Source organism: Odocoileus virginianus, chromosome 21 (assembly GCF_023699985.2).
Source record: "Odocoileus virginianus isolate 20LAN1187 ecotype Illinois chromosome 21, Ovbor_1.2, whole genome shotgun sequence".
NCBI lineage: Eukaryota > Metazoa > Chordata > Mammalia > Artiodactyla > Cervidae > Odocoileus > Odocoileus virginianus.
The window spans coordinates 28052483-28068580 of NC_069694.1; the positions used below are offsets into that span (position 1 = coordinate 28052483).

Here is a 16098-nt window from a genome sequence, read left to right on the forward strand (position 1 = left end):
TATTTCAGTAATTATTTTTAATCTTTCTTGGTTTTCTTTGTTTCATTGATTTGTGCTTTTATATTTTTAATATTTCCTTTTGTTTACTGTGTGCTTAATTAGCTGTATTTTTCTAGTTTCTTAATGTAGAAATTTAAATCAATGATGTGCCATTTCTATTTTAATAAGCATTTATTTCATGCTAAAATTTTTCCTTTAAGCATCACTTTAGGTGTATTCCACAAATTTTCATTGGATGTTTTTAATTTTATTCAGTTCAAATATTTTGTAACAGTTTCTCTTATTTGACCCATGGGTTATTTAGAAGTGGTTAGTTTAACATCCAAATATATAGGGATTTTGCTGATATTTTTCAGTTAATGATTTCTAGTTGAATATTCTGTGGTCAGAGTACGTACTTTATATGATTTCAGGCCTCTTAAATTTATTCAGATTTGCTTTATGGCCCAGAATATGGTCTATCTTTGTAAAATACTCTGTGTACATTTGAAAAAATTGTGTACTTTGGCTGTTGGTGGATGATGTTTTATAATGTCAATTAGATCAAGTTGGGTGATAGTGTTAAGATCTGTATATTTATTGATTTTGTGTTTACTTGTTATAATTTACTGAGAGAATAGTGGTGAAATCTTAGACTATCATTGCTGATTTGCTTATTTCTTCTGACTCTTTGAATTTTGCTATATGCATTTTAAAGCTTTGTTAGTAGGTGTGTACACAATTAAGATCGTCAGATCTTCTTGAGGAATTGTTCCTTTTAACATCATGAAATATCATACTTTATCCCTGATGATATTCATTGTTTTGAAATCCTCCTTGCCTGGTATGAATACAGCAGTTTGAGCTTTCTTTTGACTGGTGTTAGCGTGGTATATCTTTCTCTGTCTATTTATTTTTCTATGTGTTTATATTTAGAGGTGTTTTTTTTTTTTTTAAAGACTACATAGAGTTGGGTCTTGCAATCAATCTATCTCTATATTCTGGTTTTTGAGTTTATATACATGTATGTTTTTAAGAGAAAATGGACAGAGGGCTATAATTCCATAGATTGGTCTCAGTGCAGGGACATTTTGCCTGTGATAAAACTTTACTCAGTCTGTAAAAGCAAGTGGGAATTAAGTGTGTTTATGAAGCCTCTCCAGAATCTGCTCTCCTTGTGATTACACAGTGATACTGTGTATAAGGTGGCATATAGTCTAAAATAGTAAGCAGTGGCAGTCTTGGAAATGGTCTCCTGTTGCTATATCACATTGAATGAAAAAGATTTGTGTTGTTGAAAAAAGACGTGAGTAAGAAACAGAAGTGGTAAAAAGTCCTTTTATAAAAGCTTAAACATTTTCCATATTACAAAAATAATACATGTATATTGCTCACAGTTTAAATACCCATAAGCAAAGAGAAGCAAATAAGAGTGTTTTATTCTTTAATTCTATCACTCTGAACGATAAAACATTACTTTGAAATATACATTTCCAATATTTTTTAAACATCAATGTAATTTTCAAATGAAGTCATTTTGTAATACTTCTTTGTAACTTTCTTTTCCACTTAATATGCCATGAATATTTTTCCATGTCGGATGTTCATACTGATCTATATCAGTCTTTTTAATGGCTGCGTATTTCAATTTATAGTGTATAATCCCAATTTGATTTCTATATTTTTTGTTAGTAGCAATGCAGTATATAGTATTTCTTTAGGATACATTTAGAAATTTGACTGTTGGATCAAGGAACATGAAAAATTCTAAAGCTTCTGGAGTATTGTCAAAATGCTTGCCTTAAAGTTTATACTGATTGGTAGTTTATTAATGTTAGTCGCTCAGTCATGTCCAGTTCTTTGTAACCCCATGGTCTGTAGCCCGCCAGGCTCCTCTGTCCATGGGATTTTCTGGGCAAGAATATTGGAGTGGGTTGCCACGCCCTCCTCCACGGGATGTTCCCGACCCAGGGGTCCAAACCTGTGTCTCTTATGTCTCCTGAATTGGCACACAGGTTCTTCACTAGCGCCACCTGGGAAGCCCATACTAACATAGGTGTGTACTGTTTAATTTTTTGGGAGATATAAATTGGATTTGTATCATAAATTTGATTTTCTGGTCCTTCATTTTTTTCCCTAAAAACTGATCAACTTATTTCTATTATTTTGGTTTAATCAAAGACAGTTTTTACATCTGCCACAGTTTAAATGGTGAGTAAAAAAGAGAGACTTTTAACACAACCTCTTGGAAAAGAAAGGGAGTGGAAAGTATTTTGTTGTGGTTGCATGGCTTCTCAGTGTATTTTGTGATTTCCTATAGAGGGTTTTTTAATTCTCTTTTGGATCATCCATGGGTTTTGGCTGCCTTGCAGGGAGTTTGAGCTCTAAGGAGTAAAATAGCTAGTGTTAAGTGTAGTATGTGGTGAAAATTTGGAGGATGAGAATATATTTGTGACATAATAGGAAATATATATGTAAGAATGTTTTTTATATATATCCCTGTTCGTTGGCACGGGGCTCCTAAAACCCTTGTAAATTTCTAAGTGATACTAGTACTAGGATACTAGGAGCATCTTTTTTTGGTGGGGGAGGGGACATGCTGGGGGGCTTGAAGGATCTCAGTTCCCTGACAAGAGATTGAACCTGGCCCCCTGTGCCCCCCACGCGCCCCCCCGCCGGAATCCTAACCAATAGGATTCCAGGGAACTCACATCTTTTGTTTTAGTGTGGTGACTTTGGTTGGGCTTCCGGGCCGGGATGGGTCACCAGAATGACCCAGCAGTGATCAGAGGCTTGGAATTTTTAGCCGACCCGGTATTCTCCAGAGGGGAGAGGGTCTGGAAATGGAGGTCATAATTGCTCACACCTATGTGAGGAAGCCTCATGTAGTAAAGAAGACATACAGAACAGGCTTGGGGGAGAGCAGTGGGCCCGGGGTGGGGGTGGTGCTGGGTTTTCTTGACAATCTTCTATTTAGTGAATCTGGTGCAGATTAATTTATTTTTTCTGAATGGATCTGTCATGGTTCTGTCACTTCTCTGATTCATGTATTTTTTGAAAATATTTTATTTTCTCCTTTCCCCCATAAAGGGTGATGATGATGATATCCCTTACTCCCCTTGTTATTCAGTAGCTCACTTGTGTCCAACTCTTTGCAACCCCATGGACTGCAGCGCACCAGGCTTCCCTGTCCATCACCAACTCCCAGAGCTTGCTCAAACTCATATGCATTGAGTCGATGATGATGCCATCCAGCCATCTCATCCTCAGTCACCTGCTTCTCCTCCTGCCTTCAATCTTTCCCAACATCAGGGTTTTTTCCAATGAGTTGGCTCTTTCCATCAGGTGGCCAAAGTATTGGACCTTCAGCATCAGTCCTTCCAGTGAATATTCAAGGTTGATCTCCTTTAGAATTGACTAGTTGTCTCTCCTTGCTGCCCAAGGGACTCTCAGGAGTCTCCTCCAGCACAAAACTTCGAAAGCATCAATTCTTTGGTGCTCAGCCTTCTTTATGGTTCGACTCTCGTATCCATACATGACTACTGGAAAAACCATGGCTTTGACTGTATGAACCTTTGTTGGGAAAGTGATGTCTCTGCTTTGTAATACATTGTCTAGTTTTGACATAACTTTTCTTCCAAGGAGCAAGCAAACGCCTCTAGTAATTTGAAATAACTAGTTTGTTTTCCTCTCCTTTAATAGGAACTATAGCACCAGAATTTGTAATTTTTTTTTTTTTTTTGGTCATTTGAGACATTTTAAAGCCTGACTTTGCGTTTTTCTACCTGAGACTTTATATATTCAACAGGTAGGTTTCCTAGCATTTCTTTAATTGAGAGACAGACTTCTTGGAGCTTACATTCGAATTCTTGTAGGTACCCAAACAGATACTGTGGTGCCAAAATGCTTTGTGAGAGAGAAAGCATCCATGGTAAGCTGTGAGCTGAACTTTGAGGGACCATTAATATTTTGAACTGAGGATTAAGATTTCAGTCTTCTTGGAGTGATCTTAAATTACCACCTGAAGGACTTAGGCATTTAACTACATGATGTTATATGTATTGTGTCCCTTCTGCTTTTAGGAATTCCTCTATCAGAGCTGTCAGGTGGTTTCCTAATTTATAATCTTTCTCTGTTAAAATCGTCTTACAGCATTAGATTATGCCATAGTTGGCAGTTCTGTGTTCTTGAAAATAACTGAGTCACTGACTGCAGCTGGTATTATTCTGACTAGTGAAGTGCTGATGACTCAGAAACAAAGTCTTCTCCCCTCCCATGGCCTGTGACAGGCCTCCATATGTTTTATTTATTTTTCTCCATATGTTTTAATTGACTTAGTCAGTGATTTTGGCTTATGGTAAGCTTAGATTTGTGGCTTTAAAAAGAAACTATTCTCAAACATGTTTCATAGTGTATAAGTGTTTTCAGGCTTTGTATGTGAGCATTAAAGCCCAATATTACAGTCATCTGGTCCTGAACTGAGACCTACTGCTCTAAAGTCAGTAGACTTTAATTACAATAGTAATTAATCTTTTCTCTAATTCTTTAGTTGAAAATATTTGGTTGAATGATTGTTTAAACTTGGGCAAACATAGATTATGCAAATAAGTGTTTGATATGCTCAGATAATTTAAATGGAAGCGTCAACTGCTCAGAGATACTGCCTGCCACTGGGAATCAAGCTTTTAGGTTAAACACAATTGTAGTTGGAACATTTGTGGGAGAGTTGTGCCTTTGATTTTTTCTTTTTTTTTTTTTAGCCAAGTGGAACAAATCAGTTTGTGGACACACACACATAGTAGGGGAAAAAAATATTTTAAACATCACACTCTGGGGTTCCAGTTCCAGTTCACAGACTGAGCACCTTCCTTCCTGTTGCTGCTATTGAATGCAACTGTAAAACCTGGATAGAGTGCATGGAGCAGCCTTTTGAGAACTCTGAAAAGCAAATAATGGCAGGTGGATTGGGAAAGAAGACCAGAATTTAAAGTGCCATTGAATTGGCAGTGAGTTTACCATTTTCCCCCTCTGGTCCTCTTGCCATTTGGCCGGAGGTAAGCGCAGCTGTGGAAGCAACAGTGTGTAGGCTGGAGAGCTAAAAAGAGAGCCCCAGGAAACCTGAAAGTATCTGAGAGATAACAGAGGAGGAGGAGCTTGGGAAAGTAACTCCATACAGTTATCTATGAACTCTTGGGGTCATCCCTGAGGTACATGTGTGAGTCTGATCCTGCTTAGCATATAAATGACTTTGAGAACTTATATACAAGTAGACAACCACTCAGGTTTCAGGCTGGCCACTATGTGGCACACGCCGGACACAAACCCAGTTAGCATGTGAAGACTTTGAAAGTTAAAACAAAATTGTTAACATTCTTCAGAAGATTTAAATGAGACCCAGAATCTTATAATATTCAGAATGTTCATAATATAATCATGCTCAGCATTGGAAAACCCAGGAAGATCTCCACAAACATGAGAGACAACAGATGCTGAAATGACATATATATTGGGACTGTCTGAAGACTTAATTTAGAGTAGCTATGGTACAAATTTTTGAAGAAGTTGGCTCACACTGTTGGGAAACAAATGGACAAATGAAATTCTTTGCTAAGAAATAGATGATATAAAGAAGAACCAATACCATAATAAAAATGAAAAACTGGATGGTTTCAGTAGCAGAATGAAGATGACAGAGGAAAGAATCAGTGATGCTGAAGAGCAATAGAAATTATGCAAACTGAGTAACAAAGATTAAAAAGACAGAGAGAAAAATTAACAGGATTTCAGGGGCTTGTGGGACAAGAACAGAAGGTCTGACATTCATGTCATTGGAATCCTAGCAGGAGATGAGAGAAAGAAGGTAGTGCTAAAAATAGTATGGCTGAAAAATTTCCAAATTTGGTGCAAGACATAAATATGCAGATTCAAGAAGTCAGTAAACCAGCAAGATAAATCCAAAGAAATCCACATGACAACAGACCATAATCAAACTTCTGAAAACTACAAAGAAAATACTTGAAAGGAGCCAAAGAAAAACAACATATTACTTAGAGGAGAATGCGGATTTCACCCCAGAAACTATGGAGGCCATAAGTGGTGAGGTGTTTAAGTGCTGAAGCAAACAAAATCAACCCAGAATTCTATATTCAGCCAAAAAAAAAAAAACAAACCCAGGTAGAACAAAGTCATTTTCAGACAAAGGAAAAGGCAGAAGATTCACAGCCAGCAGACCTTTACTAAATAATAGTGAATGGAAGCTCTTTGGACAGAAGTGAAATGATACCAGAGGGAATATTGCTACATCAGTAATGAAGGAAGATTCTACACATAGATATCACCAGATGGTCAATATCGAAATCAGATTGATTATATTCTTTGCAGCCAAAGATGGAGAAGCTCTGTACAGTCAACAAAAACAAGACTAGGAGCTGACTATGGCTCAGCTCCTTATTGAAAAATTCTTATTGAAAAATTCAGACTAAAGAAAGTAGGGAAAACCAGTACACCATTCAGGTATGACTTACATCAAAGCCCTTATGATTATACAGCAGAAGTGACAAATAGATTCAAGGGATACGATTATACAGTAGAAGTGACAAATAGATTCAAGGGATTAGATCTGATAGAGTGCCTGAAGAATTATGGACGGAGGTTTGTGACTTTGTACAGGAACCAGTGATCAAGACCATCGTCAGGAAAAAGAAATGCAAAAAAGGCAAAACGGTTGTCTTACGAGGCCTTACAAATAGCTGTGAAAAGAGAAACAAAAGGCAAAGGAGAAAAGGGAAGATATACCCATTTGAATGCAGAGTTTAAAAGAATAGCAAGAAGAAATAAAGCCTTCCTCAGTGATCAGTGCAAAGAAATAGAGGGAAACACTAGAATAGGAGACTAGAGATCACTTCAAGAAAATTAGAGATACCAATGCAGATATGGGCACAATAAAGGACAGAAATGGTATGGACTTAACAGAAGCAGAAGATACTAAGAAGAGGTGGCAAGTATACACAGAAGAACTGTGTTAAAATGATCTTAATGACTCAGGTAACCCCAATGGTGTGATCACTCACCTAGAGCCAGACATCCTGGAATGCAAAGTCAAGTGAGGCTTAGGAACCATCACTATGAAAAAGCTAGCGGAGGTGATGGAATTCCAGCTGAACTAGCTCAAATCCTAAAAGATGATGCTGTGAAAGTGATGCACTCAATATGCCAGCAAATTTGGAAAACTCAGCAGTGGCCATAGGACTGGAAAAGATCAGTTTTCATTCCAGTCCCAAAGAAAGGTAGTGTCAAAGAATGTTCAAATTATTGCACAATTGCACTCATCTCACACGCTAGCAAAGTAATGCTCAAAATTCTCGAAGCCAGGCTTCAACAGTACATGAACCGTGAACTGCAAGATGTTCAAGCTGGATTTTGAAAAGGCAGAGAAACCAGAGGATCAAATTACTGACATTCGTTGGATCATCGAAAAAGCAAGAGAATTCCAGAAAAACATCTGCTTCATTGACTACACTAAAGCCTTTGACTGTGTGGATCACAACAAAATGGAAAATTATTAAAGAGACTGGAATATCAGACCACCTTACCTGCCTCCTAAGAAATCAGTATACTGGTCAAGAAGCAACAGTTAGAACCAGACATGGAACAACAGACTGGTTCCAAATTGGGAAAGGAGTACATCAAGGCTGTATATTGTCACCCTGCTTATTTAACTTACATGCAGAGTAATCATGTGAAATGCCAGACTGGATGAAGCATAAGCTGGAATCACGATTGCTGGGAGAAATATCAATAACCTCAGATATGCACATACCACCACCCTTATGTTAGAAAGTGAAGAAGAGCTAAAGAGCCTCTTGATGAAAGTGAAAGAGGAGAGTGAAAAAGTTGGCTTAAAGCTCAACATTCAGAAAACGAAGATCATGGCACCTGGTCCCATCACTTCATTTCAAATAGATGGGGAAACAATGGGAACAGTGACAGACTTTATTTTTGGGGGCTCCAAGATCACTGCAGATAATGACTACAGCCATGAAATTAAAAGACACTTACTCCTTGGAAGAAAAGCTATGACCATATTAGACCATATTAAAAAAGTATATTAGAAAGCAAAGACATTGCCGACAAAGGTCCACATAGTCAAAGTTACAGTTTTTCCAGTAGTCTTATATGGATGTGAGCGTTAGACCATAAAGAAAGCCGAGCACCGGAGAATTGATGCTTTTGAATTGTGGTGTTGGAGAAGAGTCTTGAGAGTCACTTGGACAGCAAGGGCGTCAAACCAGTCCATCCTAAAGTAAATCAGTTCTGAATATTCATTGGGAGGACTGATGTTGAACCTGAAGCTCCAATACTTCGGCCACCTGATGTGAAGAACTGACTCATTGGAAAAGACCCTGATCCTGGGAAATATTGAAGGCAGGAGAAGTGGGTGACAGAGGATGAGATGGTTGGATGTCATCACCAACTTGATGGACATGAGTTTGAGCAAGCTTCGGGAGTTGGTGATGGACAGGGAGGCCTGGCGTGCTGCAGTTCATGGGGTCGCAAAGAGTTGGACATGACTGAGCAACTGAACTGAGCTGAATGAAGGAAGAGCAACAGAAATAGTAGATATCTCAATAAATATAATAGACTATTCTTGAACACTTTAAAAATGTCTTGATCATTAAAATATAGAATTTTTACAGAGATTTCAATGTATACAGATGTAATATTTAAGATTACTATAACTTAAAGGAAAGAGAGGTAAAGAGAGCTGTATTGTGGTAAAGTCTTTCAGTTCCATTTTAAATGGTAAATGATTGATTCTAATTACACTTTGAAAAGCTAAATACTTATATTGTAATCTCTAGAGCAATTACAAGTAACTAATCAAAGAGATATAGTAAAAACACAATAAATAAAAATGGAACACTAGAAAATATTTAATACAAAAATAGGGAGAAATGAGGTAAAAGGGCAGTGAAAAACAGGGAAGAACAACAAATTTAAAAAGATCACAAAATCAAACATATCAATAATTATTTTAAATCTAAATAGTCTAAGCAAAACAATCAGTGCAGAGATCATCATATTTGATTTTTAAAATAACCCAACACTGTACAGGAAATTTAAAATACCCATTCCTGAGTATTTACTCCAGAGAAATTAAAACTTATTTTCATACAATAATCTGTGCACAAATGTTAATTGCATCTCTATAATTGCTTAAAATGGGAAAAAGTCTTTTGTGGTACATCCATAATACAGTGGAATACTATTGACTAATATTAATAAAAAGGAACAAACTGTTGATCCGTATGACAACTTGGATGGATCTCAAAGTTGTCATATTGAGTGAAAGAAATAATTTCAAAAAGTTAGATACTATATGATTCTATTATGTGAATTCTGTGATTGTATTATATTGAAAATATAAAACTGTAGTGATCGAAAGTAGGTCAGTAGCCACCAGGAGTTAGGGATGAGGAGAGAATGACTAAGGGATAAAACTCTTTGTCCTTTAGAGATAACACCTTAAGGGACTTTTCTGGCTGATGGTACCTTTCTGTATCTTGATTGTGGCACTGATTACATGTGCTTAAATTAATAGAATTGTACACTGAAAAAGGTTCATTTTACTGTATGACAATATAAAAAGGTTTTTAAAAAAGTTGACTCTAGTTTGAGTGCTTTGGCTCAGGAACAAGGTAGAATTTCTTCTATGGTAATAACAGTTTTACGGGGGGGGGGGGGGAGTGGTCACTTGAAAGTGAGTTGTGTTAGCGTTGAGATCCCACTAAGCATAACCCAGGTTGCCCAAAAATGTTTAGATGAAAATTAGAAAGTAGTTGGAATATGGCTTGGAAATAAGACCTTTCAGACACAGAAGCAAAGAAAATGAGGGCAAATTTTGCCAAGTTGTAGGAAGCCAGGGGCCCCTAGGAGGAAGATGGGTACTAGGAAATTCTCTTTGTTGGGATCTGCAGGGAACTTGGATATATTCTATTTTGAGTGGTTTGCTGAGTTCATTTCCATTGCCCCAAACTTTCAGTAAAAGCCTGCTGTACCCCTCAGACTAGGTTGATAGTACTTTGGAGAAAAACTGTCCCGGGAGAGCAGAGTATAGCAGCAGAAGGCAAGATGTGAACTAGAATGAGAGTTCAGTGGGAAATGAAAATCAGAGTTGGGGTGAATATGAGGACTTGGAATCCACAGAATGGCAGCTTGGAGCGTGGGTTTCCTACAGTGTGGTTCTGTCTTTGTTGACTTCTATTAAATAGAAAGTGTAGATAGCTTGGGGCAACTCAGGAGACATCTAAGTGATGAAAGTTTAATCCCTTTTGTCATGCTAACTGCTGACATTTAACTTACTTACTTTAAGTTTTATGAAAAATCGAGTACCAAATATTGATTACTAATTTTATATATTCTATATACCCTTCACCCAAACTGCTCATACCACTCGATAACATTTCTCATTGGAACAGACAGTAAGGGTAGTGACTGTTACTGATTTAAAATCACCTAGTTCTTTTCCATGAGGGTAGATGATACAGACTTGTGGATATAATGGGCTTGGAAGTCAGGAGTACCTGGGATCCACTCCTAGCTCCACCACTCATTTAGTTGTGTACTCTGACCAGATTACACACTTTTTCTCAGCCGGGGTTATTAGAGAGGTGAAACCTTACAGGATTGTTGCAAGGATTAAGTTCACATGAGCAGCATCCATCTGCCTTCCAGGCACGTAACATCCTTCATTACTACCCTATGATGGTTCACTGCCCAACTTACTATTAGTTTAAAAACACATTAAAAAATTATGATGGGCTCAATAGCCAACTAGCAGTAATCCTAAAAAACTGAGTGCAGTTGAAGTGCTTTCTTGCCCTAAGCATCATTCCACATTTGCTGCTGTTCTGTCCTATTACCTTGGCTCATTTAGAGTCGCTAACCTTGCTGAAGACTTCTAAAGATCTTAAATTGCTTCTTGTGAAAGGATCAGAAATAAAATATACTTTTATTGTCAAAAAATGCCAAATATTTCCTTAGTGTGTTTAATTATCTAAATGTGTGGGTTGAGTTTCTGTCATTATCTGCAAAATATAGCATACAGTCTTGACAGAATGAATCAGAAGAGATTACGCATGAACATGTGCACTGTAGCCTGAATGCTCCCAACTGGGGCAGGGGTGTATTCAGTGAAAGCTGTGAACAAAGTATTCTCAGTTGACCCAGGGAGTAGATTCTAGAACAGCAATTAAAATTTCACTGTAACAGATTCCTAGTATGAATCAGATGAGCTTAGTTTTCTGGCTAGGAGAAATGAAATAAATTGGACTTGATACAACTAGGATTTAGTTCTCTACAAATCTTTGCATTACTGAATGGTACCTCTGCCTTTGGGGTTGCAACTTGTGTTATGGTGAAATAGGGGTTCTGTGTCTATTTTGGTGGCTGATGTGTGATGAGACAGGAATTGGTTTGCCTAGGGCGTGCTCTTGGAAGAAAAGCTGTGACAAACCTAGACAGCATATTAAAAAGCAGAGATATCACTTTGCCAACAAAGGTCCATGTATTCAAAGCTATGGTTTTCCCAGCAATCATGTATGGGTATGAGAGTTGGACCAGAAAGAAGGCTGACACAATTGCTCCTTTCCAAGTTTAAAGATGAGTTTGTTGTCCCTTGACTTGACTTTGCTTACTTACTTCATCAGTAAAGTTTCCAGTTTCATCAGGATTGGCAGGTAATTGAAGACTCGAGAATCCCCTGAATAGCAAAGAGATCAAGCCAGTCAATCCTAAAGGAATGTAACCCTGAATATTCATCTGAGGAACTGATGCTGAAGCTGAAGCTCCAATAGTTTGGCCTCTTGATGCAAAGTCCAGCTCATTGGAAAAGACCCTCATGCTGGGAAAGATTGAGGGCAGGAGGAGAAGGGAACAATAGAGGATGAGATGATTGGATGGTATCACCAATTCAATGGATATGAGCTTGAGCAAACTCTGGGAGATGGTGAAGAACAGGAAGGCTGGTGTGCTGCAGTCCATGGGGCTGCAAAGGGTCAGACGTGACTTGGCGACTGAACAACCACCGTAACAACGCTGTACATTGACATCCAGGCAGGAAAGGCTAATGGTTGGCATAGGAGGTCAGCTATCAGGGCTGCAGCTCTTGGTTCTGGTGAGGTATCAGGAGCCTGGCACTCAGGCACAAGAGAACGTAAAAGCTGCTGAAGTCCTAGAACTACAGTACAGTGTGGAAATTTGGTGAAGGAAGAAAGAATCTGATTCACCTGAGCTACTTTGGTAGGAGTTTCTTAGTTTTCCCAAAGTAAATACAGGACCGTTCTTAGTGTGGGGGACAAGACTGAGTTGGGAGTTAGAGCCTAATGGCGAGTAGAGGGTAAAGGAGATGGTTGTGGGAATGAAAGCAGCTGAGATAATTCAGGAGATTTCTCTGACATGAGCATGTTTTCAGCTGCTTAATTAAAAAGAAAAATTATATGTTATTTGACCTCAGTTTAGGTCAAATAACACCTCCTTACCTCTCCTGTCCCCATCCTTGAGTCTCACTTGCAGAGGCCATCACTTTCAATTCTTGAAACTTTTGGGGGGGAGTTTGCCTTTATATTTATAAATAACATGCTTAAAATGCTATTTCTTGATTTTTTTCAATACTGGACATGATCTAGAGGCTTCCTACTGGGAAAGATTACTCTGGTTTTATATTCTCCGCCCAGCCTTTCCTCTTTCTTACTCCTAGATACTCATCTTTTCCATGTAGTTGATATTTTAAATTGATTGACAGATTTAACTATGTAAATTAATAAATTATATTTATTTGGTTATTATGACTGTGTACCATGATTGTTCTTATTTCTGGTAAAGCGTTTAGTGTTTCCTGGAGTTAATTATTTCTTTTTTCTCATTTGCATGTAATCTGTATTCTGTGACAGAACTGTAAAGCTCATGTAATATAAACTCATCAGATTGTATGTCATTTTTCACTTTGGAGACATTCCTTCCAATTTTCCTTCATTGGCTGCTGTATAGCTGTCATGGAAATAGTTTTCACCCTTTCCTGAATCCAAAATCTTTTCGTTGTTGTTCTGGAGGTATGATATTATGTAACTGAGATAGGAGGGAAAATATTTTGAGAAATTTACATCCCTGAAAATTGTTCTTCTTTCCCCTCTCCTCTCAGATTTTTGGTTGGCTGCTGCTGTTCTTTAGTTGCTAAGTCACGTCCAATTCTTTTGTGATCCCATTAACTGCAGTCTGTCAGGCTCCTCCATGCATGGGATTTCCTAGACAAGAATACTGGAGTGGGTTTCCATTTCTTTTTCTATGGGATCTTCCTGAGCCAGGGATCAAACCCATGTCTCCTGCATTGCTGGGCAGATTCTTTACCACTGAGCCTCAAGGGAAGCCCTTTTGGTTGGCTAGATATGAAATTCTCTGTTAGAAGTCATTTTCCTTCAGAATTATGAAGGCATTGCTCTAGTGTCTTTCTAGCTTTCATAATTGCTTCTGAGAAATATGATGCCATTCTGATTCCTGTTCAATTGTATATAAACTGTCCTTTCTAGAAAATTTTAGAGTCTTTTTTGGTGTTGTGAAATTTCAAGTGGTAGTGTTCTGAAGTAGTTCTTCTTTTTAAAATTCAGTCCTTATTCTCTTTATTCTGAGGTTTTAAATCAGTCTTTTCAATGTGAAACTCATGTCTTTCAGTTATGAGCAATCCTGTCTTTGAAAATTTCTACTTTGTTTTTTTCCATTCTGTTTTGGGGATTCTTATTTTTCCATTGTTGAGTTTCTTGAAATAGTTTCATTTCTTTCTTCTTTTTCCGCCTGTTTTGCTCTTTGACTTCTTGTTCTATTTCTTAGAAAATGTCAATTATTATTTCCCATCCTGCTTCTGAAGCTTTTCCCTTTAAATTTGTGCTGTTACATTTTCATTTTCCAAGGTAATTTTGTTTGTTTTCTGAAGGTTGGAAGCTTGTTGTCTTGTATTGCTAATGATCTAAAGATTTTTTTTCTGTTCCTTGCTTGATCATTTTCTTCAGAGTTTCCTTCCTTCTGTTTTCTTTGCTGTTTAATTTTATTGTTAAATGGTCTTCACATACGTGATTGTCCTTGTCCAGCCTTTTATTTTTAAAAGTGAGATCCTAAAATGTAAGCAGAACAGTATATGGGCAAGTTTTGTTAACTAGTGGGAAGCTGAACATTTCCTAGGGGGACCCAGCATTGCCAGTAGCCATGGGTCTTTTCTTTTGGGCCAGTTTTCTCAGAGAAATCCTCCTGGCTAGATGCATAGACAGACTTGTGTTATAGAACTGAGGAGAAAAGGGTGTTTTTGTGGATGGGGAAGGGCTCATTGCTCCCAGGCAGAATCTCCCTCAGTCCCACTGCTTTTAGGAACAAGCCTCACTCCTACTTACACTGAGTCCTCTCTGGTCCCACACCTCCAAATACTGACTCTTTAAGGCATCTTTCTAGGGAGAAGCACCAGACACGGGAGAGAACGTCTGGAGTGTGTGCGCTGCCCAGTATAACTGGGGTCTAAATTGATAGCTTTCAGAAACATAGAAAATTTGTATTCTCCATACAGATGTAATGGTTCTCTTTGAAAAACGCAACTGCCTCGGATGCTAATTCTGTGTAATTCCTTTATCTGGGCTTTACATTTTCCTCCTTTGATTTTTTCTCTTTTTCAGAGCAAATTGGAGCTTTGGCAGATCAGCACATTGTCCATGTGGCATGTGGCGAGTCCCACAGTCTGGCCCTCAGTGACCAGGGCCAGCTGTTTTCCTGGGGTGCAGGTAGTGATGGGCAGCTGGGACTCATGACTACTGAGGATTCTGTGGCAGTACCCAGGTAAGAATGTCAGTTACTGTAAAGGTTATTTCTGCTAGTTTCTTTGTTAGACTCCTTGGTTTGGATTCTGGTTTCTTCTTTTATTAATAATTGTTCTTTCCTTTGAGTCACTGTCATGCCTTATACTGTTATAACACTCGCCCCCAGAATTATAATTGTAGATGTGTTTGAAAGTTGCTTAGCTGTGTCCGATTCTGCGAGCCCATGGACTACACAGTCCATGAAATTCTTCAGGCCAGAATACTGGCCTTTCCCTTCACCAGGGGATCTTCCCAACCCAGGGATTGAACTGAGGTCTCCCGAGCTGCAGGCGGATTCTTTACCAGCTGAGCCACAGGGGGAGCCCAATAGAAGTGCTTATCTCCAGTTAAAAAATATGAGTTGTTTGGGAACTATACTTCATTTATCCCAATAGCCTGTTGTTGGTAGTGTTTGGAGCTCATTAAATGTTTAAATTAAAAAACCTCTTTTCACATGCTGCACTTATTAACCTTTAACTTAAAATTGCAAGCCTAAATCAATTATTCTGTTAGACACTTTAAAGGTCAGTCACAAAGCTGACCTGTTACTCTTTAATAATAGGCCAAATTACCTTCAGCATTATCAACAGCTAATATACCAAATATCTATAAGTTCTTTAACACAGAAGTACTAATGCAATGGTTTTTAGTCCCTTAAGTGTTTACTTAATTCTAAATCTTTTATGAAGGGCTTCACCGGTGGCTCAGTGGTAAAGAATCCATCTGCCAGTGCAGGAGACTCAAGTTTGATCCCTGGGTCAGGAAGATTCCCTGGAAATGGAAAGGGCAACCCACTCCAGTATCCTTGCCTGGAGAATCCCATGGACTGAGGAGCCTGGCAGGCTGTAGTCCATGGGGTCACAAAAGACTCAGCCACCACTTCGTGACTAAACAGCAACAAAATCTTAGATGATTTGGCTAATTATCTAACAGATGCTTCACCACTAAGAAAATGTCCGTAGTATTGAAGTTACTCTCAAGGGGACATTTTGAGGGTGGCGTCTGTTTGTTGAGGGTTCTTAATGGTCAAAGAGGCCACTGGTTTATTTCCTTCATTTAATTCCTAGTCCTTTGTACTTCAAATGTACAACGTTCTCCTATTGCAGTACTAGTCACATTCATTGCAATTTTTAATTTAATAACTAATTTTAGTACAAAGCTGGGAGCTCTTGACACCAGGAGAACTGGATTATTTATTTTAGCATCACCATTGCTAAGGGTGCTCTAG

At 38.2% G+C, this 16098-nt stretch overlaps 1 protein-coding gene across 4 annotated transcripts in view; it reads left to right on the forward strand.

Annotated features, from left to right (window-relative positions):
• The window catches only part of HERC3 (HECT and RLD domain containing E3 ubiquitin protein ligase 3), a 144749-nt gene that overhangs the window by 33954 nt on the left and 94697 nt on the right, over positions 1–16098 (forward strand). For all 4 annotated transcript variants that reach the window (XR_002309035.2, XM_070452128.1, XM_020869001.2 and 1 more), the window contains exon 4: positions 14691–14850. Coding sequence is in view for 3 of the 4 variants with exons in the window: in XM_070452128.1 (XP_070308229.1) it covers positions 14691–14850 (160 nt within the window). In the remaining variant the exon portion in view is untranslated. The remainder of the gene's footprint in view (positions 1–14690; positions 14851–16098) is intronic.